General features: G+C 33.2%; 10 protein-coding genes across 10 annotated transcripts, besides 2 other annotated features; 3 read left to right on the top strand and 7 right to left on the bottom strand.

The window, feature by feature from the left end:
* Window positions 1-12,321: part of a mobile genetic element that runs on past the window's edge.
* TVAGG3_0823790 (KilA, N-terminal/APSES-type HTH, DNA-binding family) lies at window positions 300-803 on the top strand (the record flags this gene model as incomplete). Its single annotated transcript, XM_051248164.1, has 1 exon — window positions 300-803. A coding segment is annotated over one exon (504 nt), but the record flags the coding sequence as incomplete, so codon positions are not given.
* Window positions 820-1,695, bottom strand: TVAGG3_0823780 (protein of unknown function, DUF4106 family; the record flags this gene model as incomplete). The annotated part of the gene is made up of 1 exon (XM_051248163.1): window positions 820-1,695. The coding sequence occupies one exon, from the start codon at window positions 1,693-1,695 to the stop codon at window positions 820-822; it is 876 nt and encodes a 291-aa protein (XP_051083638.1).
* TVAGG3_0823770 (uncharacterized protein) lies at window positions 1,732-2,181 on the top strand (the record flags this gene model as incomplete). The annotated part of the gene is made up of 1 exon (XM_051248162.1): window positions 1,732-2,181. One exon carries the CDS (start codon window positions 1,732-1,734, stop codon window positions 2,179-2,181), a length of 450 nt encoding a protein of 149 aa, XP_051083637.1.
* Window positions 2,198-2,617, bottom strand: TVAGG3_0823760 (protein of unknown function, DUF4108 family; the record flags this gene model as incomplete). Its single annotated transcript, XM_051248161.1, has 1 exon — window positions 2,198-2,617. The coding sequence occupies one exon, from the start codon at window positions 2,615-2,617 to the stop codon at window positions 2,198-2,200; it is 420 nt and encodes a 139-aa protein (XP_051083636.1).
* TVAGG3_0823750 (uncharacterized protein) lies at window positions 2,656-3,891 on the bottom strand (the record flags this gene model as incomplete). The annotated part of the gene is made up of 1 exon (XM_051248160.1): window positions 2,656-3,891. One exon carries the CDS (start codon window positions 3,889-3,891, stop codon window positions 2,656-2,658), a length of 1,236 nt encoding a protein of 411 aa, XP_051083635.1.
* On the bottom strand, window positions 3,920-4,312 carry TVAGG3_0823740 (uncharacterized protein; the record flags this gene model as incomplete). The annotated part of the gene is made up of 1 exon (XM_051248159.1): window positions 3,920-4,312. The coding sequence occupies one exon, from the start codon at window positions 4,310-4,312 to the stop codon at window positions 3,920-3,922; it is 393 nt and encodes a 130-aa protein (XP_051083634.1).
* Window positions 6,406-7,485, bottom strand: TVAGG3_0823730 (protein of unknown function, DUF4106 family; the record flags this gene model as incomplete). Its single annotated transcript, XM_051248158.1, has 1 exon — window positions 6,406-7,485. A coding segment is annotated over one exon (1,080 nt), but the record flags the coding sequence as incomplete, so codon positions are not given.
* On the bottom strand, window positions 7,640-8,056 carry TVAGG3_0823720 (protein of unknown function, DUF4106 family; the record flags this gene model as incomplete). Its single annotated transcript, XM_051248157.1, has 1 exon — window positions 7,640-8,056. The coding sequence occupies one exon, from the start codon at window positions 8,054-8,056 to the stop codon at window positions 7,640-7,642; it is 417 nt and encodes a 138-aa protein (XP_051083632.1).
* Window positions 9,760-10,756, bottom strand: TVAGG3_0823710 (protein of unknown function, DUF4106 family; the record flags this gene model as incomplete). The annotated part of the gene is made up of 1 exon (XM_051248156.1): window positions 9,760-10,756. A coding segment is annotated over one exon (997 nt), but the record flags the coding sequence as incomplete, so codon positions are not given.
* Window positions 11,731-12,228, top strand: TVAGG3_0823700 (uncharacterized protein; the record flags this gene model as incomplete). The annotated part of the gene is made up of 1 exon (XM_001313639.1): window positions 11,731-12,228. The coding sequence occupies one exon, from the start codon at window positions 11,731-11,733 to the stop codon at window positions 12,226-12,228; it is 498 nt and encodes a 165-aa protein (XP_001313640.1).
* A 3,201-nt stretch (window positions 12,322-15,522) lies between the features above and the next one.
* Window positions 15,523-16,615: a mobile genetic element.
* Window positions 16,616-16,639: the final 24 nt, after the last annotated feature.

Below are 16,639 nucleotides of genomic sequence, written 5' to 3'. Positions count from 1 at the left end.
CAACAGTTATAGTCCATGAAGCCATAAATGAAGAATACGAGTACATACAGTTTAACAAACAACTCCGTCTCATTCGTTCGGTCAAAGACGATATGTACCAAATGCAAAGTATTTTGACAGCATGTTTTGCTCCAGATACCAAACATACAGACGATTGGTTCAAAAACCAAAGCACACAAGAACTTTTGAGCGAAGCACAGCGAGACCGACTTTTTTCGGGGTCGCCTAAAACTCATGAAAATCGTAAAAATTTGCCAAATGGTTTGAGAGGTTGGTATGTACATAGACTTCTTGTAAATGCTGTTGCAATGTGGGCTTCGCCTCGTTATGCTTGGTATATTTACAGACTTCTTGACGAAATTCATAGACAAGAACGTGAAGAGATGGAAAAGAAACTTCAAGCAAAAAATGAAGTCATTGAAGCAAAAGACAAAAGCATTCAGAAAAGAATACCACGTTCGGTACCAAAAGGTAAGGAAAAGAACTATAAGTATATGATTTATACTGAAGAGATGGAAAATGAAGAAGATAAAGATATGGTTATGTTGCATTTAGTCAGAAGAAACAACAAAAGCTTTTACGACCTTGCTAAGATTTACAAATCTGACAGAAATTGGTTCTATCGCGAAAACTTACCGATTTCAATGACACCGAATGAAGATGTGAAACAAATAGTTCAAGATACGTTACCTCAAACACACTATGATATGAAAGGTTGTACAATACTTACATTCAAAGAAGATTTGCCATTGTTAAAGGAAAAAATAACAGAGTATTTTGACAACTTCAAACAATCAGAGTAAATGAACCATTTATTTTTCAAGCTTGACTTTTTACAATTTGAACTTTGTTTGCGTAGATATGAATTCTGAAAGAAGTATGAGGGTCTTGTATGACTTTGTACTTCTCCCATAGTTCATGTCTGTCAAACTTACCTGCCATGGACTCTTTCATAAGTTCCATGAAATCGTCTTCGGACAATCCGGGGAAAAGTATAATGTCAGTAAGTATTCTTTTAACATCCTTACTTAAACTCTTTGCTGTCTGTACACATATTACGACTGAGATGTTAAAGTGTCTGAGCTTCTTAAGAATTCGACACATGTCTTGTTCTCTGTTCTTTAACAAAGGATGAGAGGCGAAATCATCTAAGATAAGAAGACATCTATGAGGGTATGTCTTCCAATCGTAAGATTGCAATTTCTTCGAAATGTATTCTATCTCTTTCTGTTTGTTTCTGAAGTGTTTCTTCTCTAATATTCTCTGCATTTCCTCATTTGGGTCTTTAAACTTAGAATTTATATACTCATTTATAGCATTATACTTCAAAACTCTTCTTTGGTACTTCTTTATCCAATCTAACAACTCAGTATCCTTTATACATACTAACTTAGACTTCTTTATAATATCTTTGAACGAATTGACGGTTTGGTCAAATTGACCAGAAGTACTACAAATAACAACTAACTCATAGAATGGGTTCTTCTCATCTAGTTCTTGTTGTTGTGCAGCCATTTTAAGATAAGTGAAAGTCTTACCCGACCCAGGTGGTGCAATTAGACCTGTTATACCATTCTGAGCAAATAAGAACTTGTCATGTATAGGCTTTATCTGAGCATTTTCTAACTTCCTCTTGTTCTTGTTTAAAACATTCTCAAATTTCTTGTCAATGTCAGCAAACTTTTTTTCTAACATATTTTTAGAAAAATTAAAATTTTTATCTTTTAGAAAATGTCTAGCGATTTCGCTATCTATATTCGAGACAAGCTTTTTGACAGCAAAACATCTGTCGACCATAAAATCTTACATAGTGTAAACAAGAAAGGTGAATTTGTTCTAAAGTTCTGTTTCTGGGAATATGACAAGAACCATAAAACATTACAAAGAGCAGTCTTAAAATTTGTCAATGACAGACTTGTTGACAGAGATGACGCCGATTGGAAAGATGAAGTCCAACAAAACTTCTTAGAATGCAAAGAAGACACATGCGCTGTTCTTGAAGATGAAATAGAAAACAGAATAGATGAGCTATTAAAGGACAAAGAACTTTTACAGAAATATGGTTCGGAGAAATTTGACATAACTCCACCAGAAAAGAAGAAGAGAGAAAAGAAAGAGAAAAAAGTAGAAGAGAAGAAAGAATCTGAACCAGTTCCAGAGAAAAAGAAATTTGACATGTAAAAATAAACTTTTATTTTTAGAACATTTCTGGGTCAATGTCAATGTTCTCTTCCTCTTTAGGAGTAAACACTGGCTTAGACTCTAAAATCTTTTTACCCAATTTACCTTGAACTTCAACTATCTTAGACTCATAATATTCATAGTCGTCTGCTTTCTTTGGTTCATAAGGTATAACAAGTTTGTATGCTTTGCCTTCTTTAAGGTTTGAGAACCTTCTGTCAAAACTTTCTTTGACTGCTAACAAACCTTCTATGTCTAAGTCTTCAAATTTCGCACCATTTTTAGTCACAATAGCAAACTTAACTGGTTCGATGTTCCAAACTTTGCTGAATGAAGACTTTTCAAAATGGTAGAAGTAAACATTCAAATATGTGAATGGGTCTAGTTCTTCTTTAAGTCCTGACATGTACTTGTTTACTGAAATATATTTTGTCATCTTTTCTATCGGATAAAAAAAAATATTTTTTTTAAAATTTACTCATAAAAATTTTTCTTTGTATATACACCATTCTGAACATCTAAAAGACTTTTGACATTTGCCAAGAATGTTCGTTTAGACGCTGTCATATAACCATATTCTTGACAATATTGTTTATACGAATCGTACAATGACCTTTCATCTAATGACACAAAGTCAGTTTCATCTATGAACAGTTCATATACACTCTTGTTTGCTTCTAACAATGTTTGTCTCTCTTCGGTATGTGGAATTTGTCTTGGATTGAACTTAGAAATATCTAATGTCATAAAATATGAGAACAAGTGGTTGTAAAAGTCAGATGTCAAACATTCTGACAAAGCGTCAAAATATTCTGTATCTTGCATATGAGAATCTGACGTTCTGACAACTACATATCTTCTGTCAGAACTTTCTAACTTCATCGGAACAGCATTGTTTGAAACCATAATGAAGTTTGCAACATTTTCACAAACTCTTTGGTCTTTATATTTTCTTTCAACAACTCCAACTTTATCTGTTATAAGACTCTTCAAAGCATCTGAGTTTAAAACTTTTGTTGTATCTATACTTTGAAGTTCATTGCAAACTATAAGTTTCATATTCTCTATTGAGGAGTTAAACTTGCCACAGATGTTTTCTAAGTTTGTCATATTCGGATTCGAATAGCCCTCTAACAGTTTGCACAAAATATCTGTAAAGAAAGTATTCTTACCAGTTCCTTGTTTTCCAATTATAATGAGAGCAGTTTCATTTTTAGCACTTGGATGTTGTAAGATGTTTGCAAACCAACATAAGATATACTCATAGACTCTTTCGTTTCCATTGCATATAATTTCTTTGACATGGTCTAACCAAGCTTCTATAATATTTTCTTTCCATTCTACTTGTTCATATTTATATCCAGTGAAGATAGAATAGAAGTTTGGAGAAGGTGTATAGAACTTTATACCTCGAACTGAAAAATCTTCTAACTTTGACAATAAGATATCCCAAGCATCTAACATCTTCATTCCAACTTGTACAACTTTTATTTTCTTAAGTTTCTGTCTACATTCTTGTTCAGACACTATTGTCGCTTTAGGTTTGTTAAAGACTACATCCCATTCTTTCATAACATAACATTCTGGGGCAGAGTCGACATAAATGACTAAACGTTTCAAATTCTCGACTGCTTTGTTATAGTCTCGAAATGGACACATATTTCTGAATGCTTGGAAGTCATAAAAATCTGAAACATCTATTCTGTACATTTTTATAAAAATAAAAAAAAAATTTTTTTTATTCTTGACTTTGTTGTTGCATTTGTTGCATTTGTTGTTCTTGAGCTATTTGTTGTTGAAGTTGTTCTTGTAATACAATACTTTCACCAGTTGCATCTTCCAATTCGAAACTTTCTGCCGTCATTGACAAATACATAGGACATAAAAGTTTTACAGGAACAAAGTTTGCGTCAACTAATGTCAACGTTATACTTGCCAAAGTGTTTGAGTTCACTAAGGTTGAAAATTCTGCATTCGAATGAACAATAGGCAAACCAGCAGAGAAAGTATTGTTTATACGCATAAGTATCTTTTGGTCATAATAGTTTCTGTCGACATTCGAATAACACTTTGAACCTAAGTTTGAAACAATATATAAGATTGGTGTGCTTAATGTCAATGGAATAGACATTCCTTGTATGACACCTTTTCCTGTTATAGGAAACTGTTGGTAGTAAAAACCAGATATAAGTTTTGTATTATAGCTCATATCGTTTATAGTAAACTCAGTCGGACATCCAAACATAATGAAACCTGCTCTAGTTGCAGCACATGTTACACCCGTACTTAAAGTATTAAATAAGTCAACAAAACCTGTTGGTGGTATATCTGAGTAAGTATCTTCAAAGGAGTATTTTTTACCATTCACAACAATAAAGTCTTCTGGTGTCAAAAGAGCAAAACAGGCTTTAGTCGTCATTGTGTTTAAAGTTAGTTTACAATACCGTCCTTGAGGACTTTGTAAGTTTGTTGTTATAGAATTATATGACTCAGGGTTTTTAGTCGTAATAGTATAAACCATTATATCTTCTGCCATTTATATATATTTAAAAGTTTTTCTGAAAGTGGAGAAGAACTTCATCTAAACTTTCACATGGCGTTTCTTGAAGTTCTCTGTCTAAGAAGTTCAAATATTTTGTAAAGACATAGAACTTTCCTTTGTCTACACGAACAAACAAAACAGGGTCTTTCATATCGTTCAAAAGTGTGTAAAGTCCTTTACATGAAATAAAGTCTATATTATTTTTCTTCAAACATCTTTCAAGAAGTTTTGACATTTTTACTTAGCAAATAAATTTTAATGAAATGTTGTGGTCGTCAAATATTTTTATGACGTCTGGGAAACTATACTTTAAGTTCAACGTTTCACCTCCTTTCATAACGTATATCTTGTCAATGACATTATATGAAACACCACAGCAACTAATGTCGGGTTCTATTTCTTTGATGTTTATATCGTCTGCCTCTGTCAAAAGTTTCAATAGTTCTTTCAAAACTTCATGAGGTGCAATGACATATGAGTTCACTTTTACAGGGTTGTGTTCGACCAAGTTTAACATTATACCTAAAGCTTGACAAATCTTCTCCTGAGTTTGAAGTTTGTCTTTAAGTTGTTGGTCATTTCGAATATCTGCAACAGAACTTAAGTCTCTGCTAACTTCAGGATATGTTGGTTGTTCTTTTACAGGAACAATTGCTATACCATCTTCGTCCTCGTATGGTTTCCCCACTTCAACATCTCTGTCTTTGACATTGACAACAACACTTTGACTGTTTGTTTGAGTTGGTGAATTTAACTTCACATCTGCCACCGCCATTAAACCTTTTGAAACACTCACGCTTCTATTTTTCGGAAATGACATTTTACTTAGAATAAAAAGATGGACGTATTCGAGTATCTCTTCGAATTGAAGCAAAACAAAGTTTACACACACAAACAATACAAATACATTGACAGAATAGTTCTTTATACAAACAATGGTAAATGTTATAGAATAGCAATATTTGCTGAACCAAAATATTTTCATAAAGCAAAGAAAGTTGGTATAACTGAAATGGTGAAAGTTCTTGAAGCAGACAAAAATATAACTTCAAAACTTACAGATATTTACTAAAGGAAAGTTTATATAATACAATATTATGTCAAAACTGGCGTACTGTCAATATTTGACGGAGAGAAGTCAGTTCAAGAACAACTTACTGACCTGCTGCCAAAATCTGCTCGATGGAAGCTGTCGTTATGCCAATCTGAGGAGCCCCAGCAGGTTTCATCGAACGAATCTTCAAAAGAGCATCTTCCGTGAAAAGTGCTATTGGTTTTGTAAACTTCTTTGCTTTCAATTCATCTGGACCGTCTCTGTCACCAGTATATTGTATTTGTACAGTACCAACAGTTGAAATACCACCCATAAAGTCTTCTGAGTCAGCAAATGGAATGCCAAGCCAAAAGTTTGAACGGTCTCCATTTGTATATTGAGTTTTTTGACCTCCTGTATGAGTCCATACTTTCACATATGGCATAATAGAACTTTGCATTTCAGGGTTAATGGTTGTTGTGAAGTTGTTGTTAAAGTTCATAGCATCTAATGTCAAGTTGTATGACCTCATATCCTCAACTGTAGAATATTCTTCTCTTGGATAATATTTGCCATCTATGTTTATATGATATTTAATACCGGGGTTGTAGAAACAAGAATAGTCATTTATAGTTCGTCTGAACAGTACAAACATAGTATCTGCATGTTTCATTGCAGTTGTTAAAGCAATATCTGTTCTTGCACCTGGGTCAGCACTTTGGTTTCCAACTTCACCTGCAAAGTCTTTGACAGATATTTGGTGTATAGGGAACATAAGTGGAACTGCAATATATTTGGCAGCTAAAGCATTTGAAATATCTGGGTCCAACATATAGACTGCAAGTCTGCTTTCTATTCTCTTGCATTCAAACTTTTCGCATGTAAACTTAACTGGGTCCCAAGCAGTTCCAGCAGCATTGAAATAATAGTTTACTTCATTGTTGAAGTTTGAGAAACCAAAGTCTAAGTCAACTTTGTCTTTGCAAAATTCGGCGAATGACGTTTGATTTGTTCCCTTTACGTCTGTAATAGTGAATGGGTCTTGTGTTGGTGCAATGACTAAGTTATTTTTGCTTGGAGTAAGTTCAATAGAAATTTTTCCTGCCCAGTTTGGCAAGTATCTTAAAAACCTGAAGATGAGGAAAGATGACAAAGGAACTCTAAGTTTCAGTTTTACTTTAGTGGCAGCATTTCCATCTGAACCAGAAAGGTTAACATAAACTCCTGGAACGTTAGGGTCAAGTCTTCTTATTTTCTCAATATTTGCATACTGGTCTGTTTGTTCTCTAGCTTGTGGTTGTACTGAGTTTCTCAAAGCGAACCATTCATAGTTTGCCCATGTTACTGTTTGAACTAAGTCAGAGTTAGAATATATCTTATATCCCATGAAAACTTCTGGAGCATATTGGTATCCGACATAGAAAATTCCATTGCAACCTTTCTTGTCAGACAACTTGGCAGAAGGTTTTATTTCAATGTCTTGTTCCACGTATAAGAATGAGTTGTCAATAGAAATAATATGAAACCTGTCGCAAGCAATATCTACTGTTGTTGAAGAACCTTCACCAAACTCACCTACGTTTCCATAAGAAACAGCAGTTGTATATTCGTAAGTTCCAGGAACTATTTCTGACCTTCTAATGGCATTGTCGCATTCGTTATACCATTCGGAAACATTTCCGTTCATAGCATCCAAAACTGTTGGCGTTATATTCTGAGCGGCGTACATTTCATATGGGTAAAAATATAGAATAGTTGGATTTATATATCATAATAGAACCCACTCGTACCAAGCTTTACTTTCTTCCTGACTGAGTTTTTAACTCTTCTTTTTCCTTCATTGCCACTACTTTCACTAGATGAAGTTACTTTCTTCACTACTTTCACTTTGTTCTACTCTTCTTCTTTGGTGTCGCTTTTGGTAACTTGCCCTCTGCTTCAAGTTGTTGCATCTTTGCCTCATGTTCACCTAGTATGTTGTAAATTTCCCATGTCCTTTTTGCCTTTGGGCTCTGGTCGCCCATCTCAGGTAACCAATATCCTAGAAAGATTTTGTCATAGTTTGTATTTGAGTCTTCGCTTATTGTTTGCATGACTCTTTCCTGAGTTTCCGGTTCAAGCTCTTCAAACAGAGCTTGTCCATATGGAATAAGCTCGTTTCCAAATATATGTTTTTGTAGCCATTCTGGTTTTCTTTCCATGTAACCAATAATATCTTTTGTGAATGGGAAAGCTTTTACCCAATGTTTCAGTCTTGCGTCATTTATTTCTGTAGTTGGTTTTATTTTGTCAAGGAACATGTTTTTCAATACTAACATTTCATTTGGTACTGTCCATTTGAGTTTTCTTAAATATTCATCCCTTCTCAGTTCATTGTCTGCAAAGTAAGTTTTTATGACATTTTGCAAACTTTCGTTTGCAAGGTCATGTACAATAGGTTCTCTTCCTTCTCTCTCCCTAACTTTCTTTCTAAACTCTTCACCAAATATACCATCTCTATGGTTCTGTGTAGTTCTTTGAGATAAATGTTCTAGAACGTCAGGTGTTATATTTCCTCAGCCATGTTCATTTCATACTGGTCCAAAATATCTGCATCTTTCATATCTTTCAATGGCATTAAAGCCGCGCTGAAAATACCCGTTATATCTGGTTCACCATTCACTTCCATTGCGTCTACAACTTCTTGGAATTGTGGTTGTAAGTTTATGAACCACCTATCCGGATTAGCTTTATGACCCCATCTCATTGTAGTTCCATAGTCTGCAGAAACAAAAGTAGGTTTGTTTCCATATTGGTTAGGTTCTGAATGAACTTTAAACAATGTTTCATTTCTATATGTTTTGTTGAAATTTAACCTTTTATTTTCACCGAGTTCAGCCAAAGATTGAACGTTATATGGTCGTAAGTAAAAAGGGTTATTGTATTTGCGTACATTTTCTTTCAGTACTTCCATTCTATGCTGAATATTTTCATCTGATGTTGGAGTCTTTTGTATGTCGGCGAACATTTTTCGATATTCTTCTACTATGTCAGCTGAATTTTTCTTAGACTCTTGGAAAGATTCCATATTCTCCGCATACACTTGTTGAGGGTCAAGATTTTTCGGCTGTTCCAAATCTTCATCTAGTTCTGTGAAGTTAGTTTCCAAAGGAGGGACTTGTTCGTTTCCTTCAGGCTCTTCTAGCTGTTGTTGCTGAACTATTTCTTCCATGTCTGGTTGTATCTGAACTTCTTCCTGTGGAGTTTCTTGTACCTCATCTGCTGGCATTTCATATATTCCGAGACCGTTTTTAACAAGTTCCCTATTTAAGCCATCCGCATTCATAACCCTTTCTTCTTTCGTTCCGTCTCTATTTTTTACGCGTTTCATGAAGAGAGTTGAATTATCATTTATCTCTGACACCAAATATCTCGGAGTAAATTCATTCATGTCATTTGGATGATATGCTATTAAATCATATCCCTTAGCGAGCTTGTATTTTCCAGGTTTTGAAATTATATCCCATTTGGTGCTGAACCATAAAGCTAAATAGGTTCGGGTCAGTATTTCCTTCCTTGAACTTTCTAATAGCTTCTTTATATCTGTCACTAAAGTCAAGAGTATCTGGGTAACCATAATTTTCCTTAAGCATTTTTAAGAATTCTTGGTTTCCTTGTTCTCTACTTCTTTTATGTCCTTGCTCTGTTTGTGGTTGTTGTTGTGCAGGGTTTTGAACTGTTGGTTGTGGTGCAGTGTTTTGAACTGTTGGTTGTGGTGCAGTGTTTTGAACTGTTGGTTGTGGTGCAGTGTTTTGAACTGTTGGTTGTGGTGCAGTGTTTTGAACTGTTGGTTGTGGTGCAGTGTTTTGAACTGTTGGTTGTTGTGCTGGATTTTGAACTGTTGGTTGTTGTGTTGGTTTTGGTGCATGCCTGTGTCTGTGTCCATGTGACGATGTAAATGTTTTAGGTAGTCCTGGTGCAGGTGCTTCTCTTGGAGGGTTTGGTGGTATATAAGTTCCACTAGCTAGTATATAAGTTCCACCAGCTGGTATATAAGTTCCACCAGCTGGCACATATGTTCCATCTGCAGCATAATGTCCTACCTGACTTTTCGTTTTTAAGAAAGCATTTACTAGGTCTGTTTTGGTCTGTTGTAACTCTTTTTCTTGACTTTCCACAACAGTTGCTCTAACGGCGTCATAGGCACTTTGAACTGCCTGTCTCGTTGCTGCATCTGTTATTTTCGTCATATTTTGTGCTACTTCTCTTAACTCTTTGTCGAAACCTTCAGACTTCAGTTTCTTTCCAGATGAGAAGTCGTTCACTAGTTTCACCTTACTATGAAGAGCTTCGAAGGCGTTCTTAAAGTCAGCATTCATTAAAGCTTCATTTGAACTGTCTTCATCCGCTTGTATTTTTGTCCTTATTGACCCTATAAGTTGGGCTGCTTTGGCGTTGGCTTGGGCATCTAACCAGTCATTATTAGCTTTTATATATTCTGCGCTTTTCATTGCCTTTTGCATGGCTGCGTCGTTATTTTTACTTTCTTGTGCTAAGTTTTCATACTGTACGGTTTGGTTTTGCAACTGTAAAAGTTTTTCTGCCTTTACATTTGCTTCAACTTCTTTTTTATACTCATCGCTATCCATATATGTCTTCAGGGCTTTTTGTTTTATTTCTTCATCTTTCAGTACTTTATATTGAGTAGTATGGTTTTTCAAATTTATAACATCTTGTTCCATTTTTGCTACTTCTGCTGCTTTTTCTGACACTTTTTTCGCATATTCCTCTGTACTTAGTTCTTTCAGTTGTTCTTCTTTCTTCTTTTTCTCTACGTTTAACTCATTGAGTTTCTTTGTGTGTCTGTCATATTCTAGTTTCTTTTCGTTTTCACTTATTTGTTTCTGTATGTCTATGTTTGACTTTTTGACATATGTTATTTGATTTTTGAGTGAACTCAAATTCATTTGACTTTGAGGGTTATAAGCTGTTCCGTCTGCAGCTCCACCATAGCCTGCCATTTTCGCTAAAAGTGCCGCTCTTAAACCTCCACTCTGTGCACCAATAACTCGGTTTAAAAGCATAGAGTTGCTTGACATTTGTTGCAACATAGTGGGGTCATTCATAATTTGTTGTTGCAACTGTTGTTGTGGTGTCAGTTTTACTATTGGATGTTTCAATGTTCCCTTCCTCTTACGTATATTCTTACGTAGCTTACGTGGCATTTTAAGTGAAGTAAAAAACGGTTTTTGACAGATGTTTATATGACACTTTTTGTTCAGCACAAAAAACTACTCGGTCAACGGCGATGACTCTCAAAAACCGTTGTGCAAAAAGTTTTACCGTTGGACAAAAAAGCATATATAGAAAACAAAAAACGTTTATAGTTCATTCAATATTTGAGATGGAACGGTTTTCCAACGGTAACTATTAAATAAAATAAAAAAATAGAGGGGGTTACCGTTGACGAAAACGGTTCATCTCAAACTTTTCTATGAGTGGTCCGAAAAAACAGTTCATTTTTCATAATGTACGCGTCTCGAACAGTGAAGCCCAATTCAATAGAATACTATCTCGAAAAACAAGAAGCTGACACTGCTATTCAGTCTTTAATACAGAACCAAGCTCAGGAGAACTCAAAAGACTCCCAATTCAAATCGACATCCAATTCGAAGCAATTAAAACTTGACTCGAATGTTTTAAAACCACAGCCCGCACGAACAAATACAGCTCTAAGAATAGACCAAAGAATACCGAACAAAGAGTTGAGGTCAAGATTGAAATTACAATCGGATGAGTATTTTTCCCTTAACAACAGGGAAATACTCCATATAACCGTATCTACACAAATACCGTTAAAGAAACAATAACGGCATACACAAAACTCTGTCAATTGGTCCCCAACCAGGACCAATTGACGGACATTATATGTTCCTACCTTCCCATATTTGCTGAGTGTGTGGAAGGTAGGACATTGTTACAAGCTTGCTTACGTATGCCACCAAATCTCCGTCAACAATTTGCTCAAATTGTACATGAATTTAAAGCTTTTAACAACGGATACGATGAAGATGAAGTAGCAGATGAATTTGGGGAAGAAAAAACATTTTTCCCCTCATATAATACGCCTGCAACAGTATTTCCTACTAATGAATTTCACAACTATTGTGTCGTTCATTTAATTGTTGTGGATATGCCCACAGGTGAAGACATTCTCAGTGGTGACTTCATCGAAGTCTGTATCAATACAGAATTGGGAGAAGATGAGTTGCACAAATTCTCCAACGTCGAACATATATTCAAACCAGCACACCAACTCTTTATCGAAACTGAAATAACACTCACACAAAATATGTCCATCTCATTTAAATCCAAATCAGGACGTCCATACAGAATTTGGATGAACTACGTCCTCCTCCACTACGCCGACGATGACGAAGAAGAGGAAGAGGAGGAAGAAGAAGAGTCCTCCGAATTCACACCAGAAGACTAACAATTTTCCGAATAAAAACTTCATTTATACTAAACATCTTCGGGGCTAGAAGGGGCGCAGCCCCTGGAAGCCCCACTACCTTTTTTTTTTTTTTTAAAAAATATATTTTTGAATATTTTTGTAGAAATTGATTATAATTATTTATAAGCAATGTCTCAGATATGTGTGTTTCTCCAAGCCAAAATGTAATATAGATTTAAAATGAAGTAATTTTATTAAAATTCAAAGAATCTCAATTTGATGATATTAATAACTCATCAAATTTAAAAATACGATAACAACTGATTTATTCTTTCAAGTCAGAATACAAGGTTGAATCAATGGACTAATAAAAATGTAATAAAAAATTCTTGAAATAGTATTGCTCGAAGAATACTTAATAAAAAGTATTAAAACTATAATTCACCTTAAAATTCAGGAATCAATGCCAAAAGTTTGGAGATTAAGGAATAAATATAATGAAAGAAACATGTTGTACACTAAATTTCTAATGAGATATCTTTGTTAGAGATTTCTATGCCAAGAAATCCATTTAGATCTCATCATGTATAGTAGGAATGCTCTTTGAAAAATAAATCAAAACCGTTTTTATCGTTATCAAATCATAATACATGAATATGCGCAAAAAAATAAAATCTTTTAATTCTCATTTTTGTAAAGTTTCTAATGAAATATCAATATTCTACATTGGTTACAATCTTCTCAATAACGTATGCCAAGTTCACTTGAATTGGTGTTTCTATAGACTATCTTTTCTTTTTTATGTTCAGGATTGTTTTTTCTATTGCATAAAATTTATTGAGGGGAGAGAGATGGTCCATCAGAACCCATAATTTTTTAATGACTGATCAAGGCAATCGCAAATCATCACAATCTGATGTTTAGAACCAAGCAAAGAATGATTCATGTTATAGCATTTATCAAATGACACGCACTTGACAATTTAAAATTAGATGTAATTCGGATTTCGTATACTTAGTGGTATAGTTCTTTCCTAACGAGCGCGTAGTAGAGGCGGCAAAAGCAAGGTCTGTAACGAAAGATACATTATTAGATAAAGATACAAAGAAGCATATCCCAAAAATATTCCGTATAATTATAAGAAATTCTTCTCCATAAAGATATATTGTTGTATTGGTTTTGAGTTGTGGGCTCTAATATCGATATAAACGATTTTGTAGTAAATTGTGTTGGCGTATAGCTGCGAATAGAAGAATGCATGATTCGGAACTTAATGGGATTGTAGAAAAAGTTATTTATTTCTTTAGTAAAACAATGCAAAAAGAATTAAAATGATATGAATAATGATAAACAATTTCATCATAGGTGATAATATTTTTCTTTATCACTAAATCTAAAATAGGAAACTCTGCTTCACACAGATATGATGAAAAGTGAGAAAGATTATGAATAGAATATATATTTTGAACATTATTTAGTGTAACTGATCTACGCGATTTATCTTTTCTGTCACAGAAAGAATCTTTAACTGTAATTGAACCAGAACCAGTTTGATGAAATTCATCTCCTGGTCCTGAGTTTCCAAGGAATGAATAGTTTCCAATAAGAACAGTTGAGCCACCTGCATAGAATGTTCCATATTTAGATTCTTTGTGTTCATTATTCAAAAACATTACAAAAATTAAATATATAACCAGAATCTAATTCGAAAATTAAATAAGTTGATGTTGTGTTACAAATTGATGAAAATGTCATGTTACTTAAACTAGTTGAAGTTCTTAGAATTATTCATGAGTCATAGTCTGCTTCACAGAAACTTGTGTTGATTGATTTAACTTCAATATTTCCATACATAAGATAATTTGTTTTATCTTTTGCTATATCTCCGCATGCATAAAAAGAACTTTCATAAATATAATTTTTATTATTTGAATTTTCAATTAAATTAACATATGAATGATGCCCTTGATACGAGCTTGTTTTTGATCTGGAGCCACATGATCGATATTGTACAATGGAACTATCACAATCAAAGTTGATAGATCCACTATTTGTAATACTACTGCAGTTAGTAAATGAACAATCAGAGTTAAGGAACTTATTGTTTGCATTAGTAAAATATATGGCACTGTGTGTTGAAATTGTGATAAATATGCTTTCGTAGATGAAACATTCATGATTTGTTGATTTTGCTGCAACGTTTGTGCCTCGAATCGGTTCTGAATTAGGTGATGTATTGTAAAAGAGTTCCCAAACATCATTAGGTGATTGATAATAATGGATATTCTTCTTTTGCTTGTAAAGATATGAGTGTTAAAACATCATTGATTTCACCTCACATTTCCTCCATGTTGGAGAGAAATTTTGAATCTTTGGAGACGTGTATCACATTCGTTTTAACGGAAACTTTTTGGAAACATTTATGATCATTCTGTTATTGCTAATGTTTCTGAAATATTCTTGTATTCTTGACTCATTTCTAGTTTATTTTGATTAAACTCATTTTTGATCACATTGAGAAAAATTTCTTTAACTTGGGGTGAATATCGATGAAAAAGATGAAAATGGAAATATCAATATTAATCGGGCAGCATTTAATAATTATAAAGCAATGACAAAAGTTCTTCTTTCACATGATGCAAGTTCAATTAAAAAATAAACTTTGAGAAGGTCTTCATGTTGCAATACTTTTTGATTGTAAAGATACAACCAAAGTTCTTATTTCGCATGACGCAAATATCAATGAAAAAGATAATCTTAGACAAACTCCTCTTCATTATGCAACAATTAAAAATAAAAAAGAAATAGCCGAATTTCTTATTTCACCTCAATAACATACACCTTTTTCTTTTTTTAAATTTTTGAAAATGAAACCTAGTGTTTATATGTCAATAATGAAACTGCATTATGCATAAATTATTTCTGTAATTATGCTGTAGAAATGGTTTGATTCATTTGTTCCATTTTGTAAAAAGATTAAGATTTTTCCATATTGTATTGTTGATACGAACTGATTCTGCTTTATTAAGATAAACAAAGAGACAAAGGGAGACAAAATAGCTTTTATCAGCATTGACAATGAGAATTTGGCTTTCAATTTGGAAATGGATCCATTTGAAGAAATCTTTCAACTCCTCTTTAGGAACAGAGAGAAATATGTTCAAATATGAACCTAATATCCCCAGCAACATTTCTTTGTAAAATTTAGAAAAACCACGTAAAAATTTTAAAAAAGCCTTCATATTAATAAAATTTTGAAGTACTATTGGAATTATATGTGATTCCTGATCCCATTAAGTAATTTTCATCTGAACACTTAAAAAAAATTTTAAGGGTCCACTGTAAGGCCAAATAAGGCCTATCATCGTCCCAAAAATATTGCTCAAGATGGTGTTTTTACTAAGGCCCAAAACTTAAAAAAACACAAAAAAATTAACTTTACTCTTTTGAGATCCTTATCAGATGTGCAACAATTTGATGCAGTATCGCAATTCGAATCCGATTTTTTAATGTAGATGTACTCTAACATTCTTGAAAAAATGCAAAATGATATTAATCAAGCTTTTCATTTCTGTATCATACACAAAACAAAATCATTCATTATACTAAAATTTATCAAAGTTTGAATAATGAAAAAAATAATATCTAAATTTTTACATTGAGTCGGCTATTGATATGGTCAATATTAAATCGTTTAAAAATGGGCATTGGCCAGAATAATACCCACTAAAATACACATTTTTTTAAATTTTATCAATTTGTTTTGGTATATCTTTATGATAATGAATAAAATGCTTATCTTTCATAAGTCAATACATAATTTATGCTGAAACACAAAAAATAACACGAAAATTTTGGCCAACATTTCAAAACGAAGGATAATGCTTTGAATATATAAACAATAATACTTTGTCTAGAGAATTAAATTTGTGCTATCCAATTGTCAATTCTTTGAATTTTTTATAAAATGCACGATATTCCGGCATTAGCCTCAATAAATATAAACTACATGCATCACAATATTAGGATGTAATGGCATTAAACCGAATTTCCTAATTTCTTCTCAATTAAATTCCTAGAAAAACTTAGGAATTAATGATTGGAAATAGGTCAAAAAAATTCCTAATATAAAATTTATACTTAAATTAAAATCAAAATTCGAAAATATCTATTTTTCAAAACACGCATCCAGAAGCGAAAAAATTCGAAAAAATCATGTTCTTATAAAATTCGCTGATTTTGCAATTTTTATGTGATTTGAAGAGATAGAATGTATTATCATCTTACTAAAACATATACTTTATTGTTACATTCACAAAATATTAATCAGAACACTAGGAAAAGTGGATTTTCGAAAAAAGACGATAACAATTATTTGCAAATCGCCTCTCAATTTTGAGAGACTTTCAATTTTTACAGTGGACCCTTAATTAATATTTTGAAATATTTC

The sequence above is a fragment of the Trichomonas vaginalis genome, chromosome VI (genome assembly GCF_026262505.1).
Source record: "Trichomonas vaginalis G3 chromosome VI, whole genome shotgun sequence".
Classification (NCBI taxonomy): Eukaryota; Parabasalia; order Trichomonadida; family Trichomonadidae; genus Trichomonas; species Trichomonas vaginalis.
Note: the sequence above shows the minus strand (reverse complement) of the source record. Positions and strands in the feature narration are given on the sequence as shown.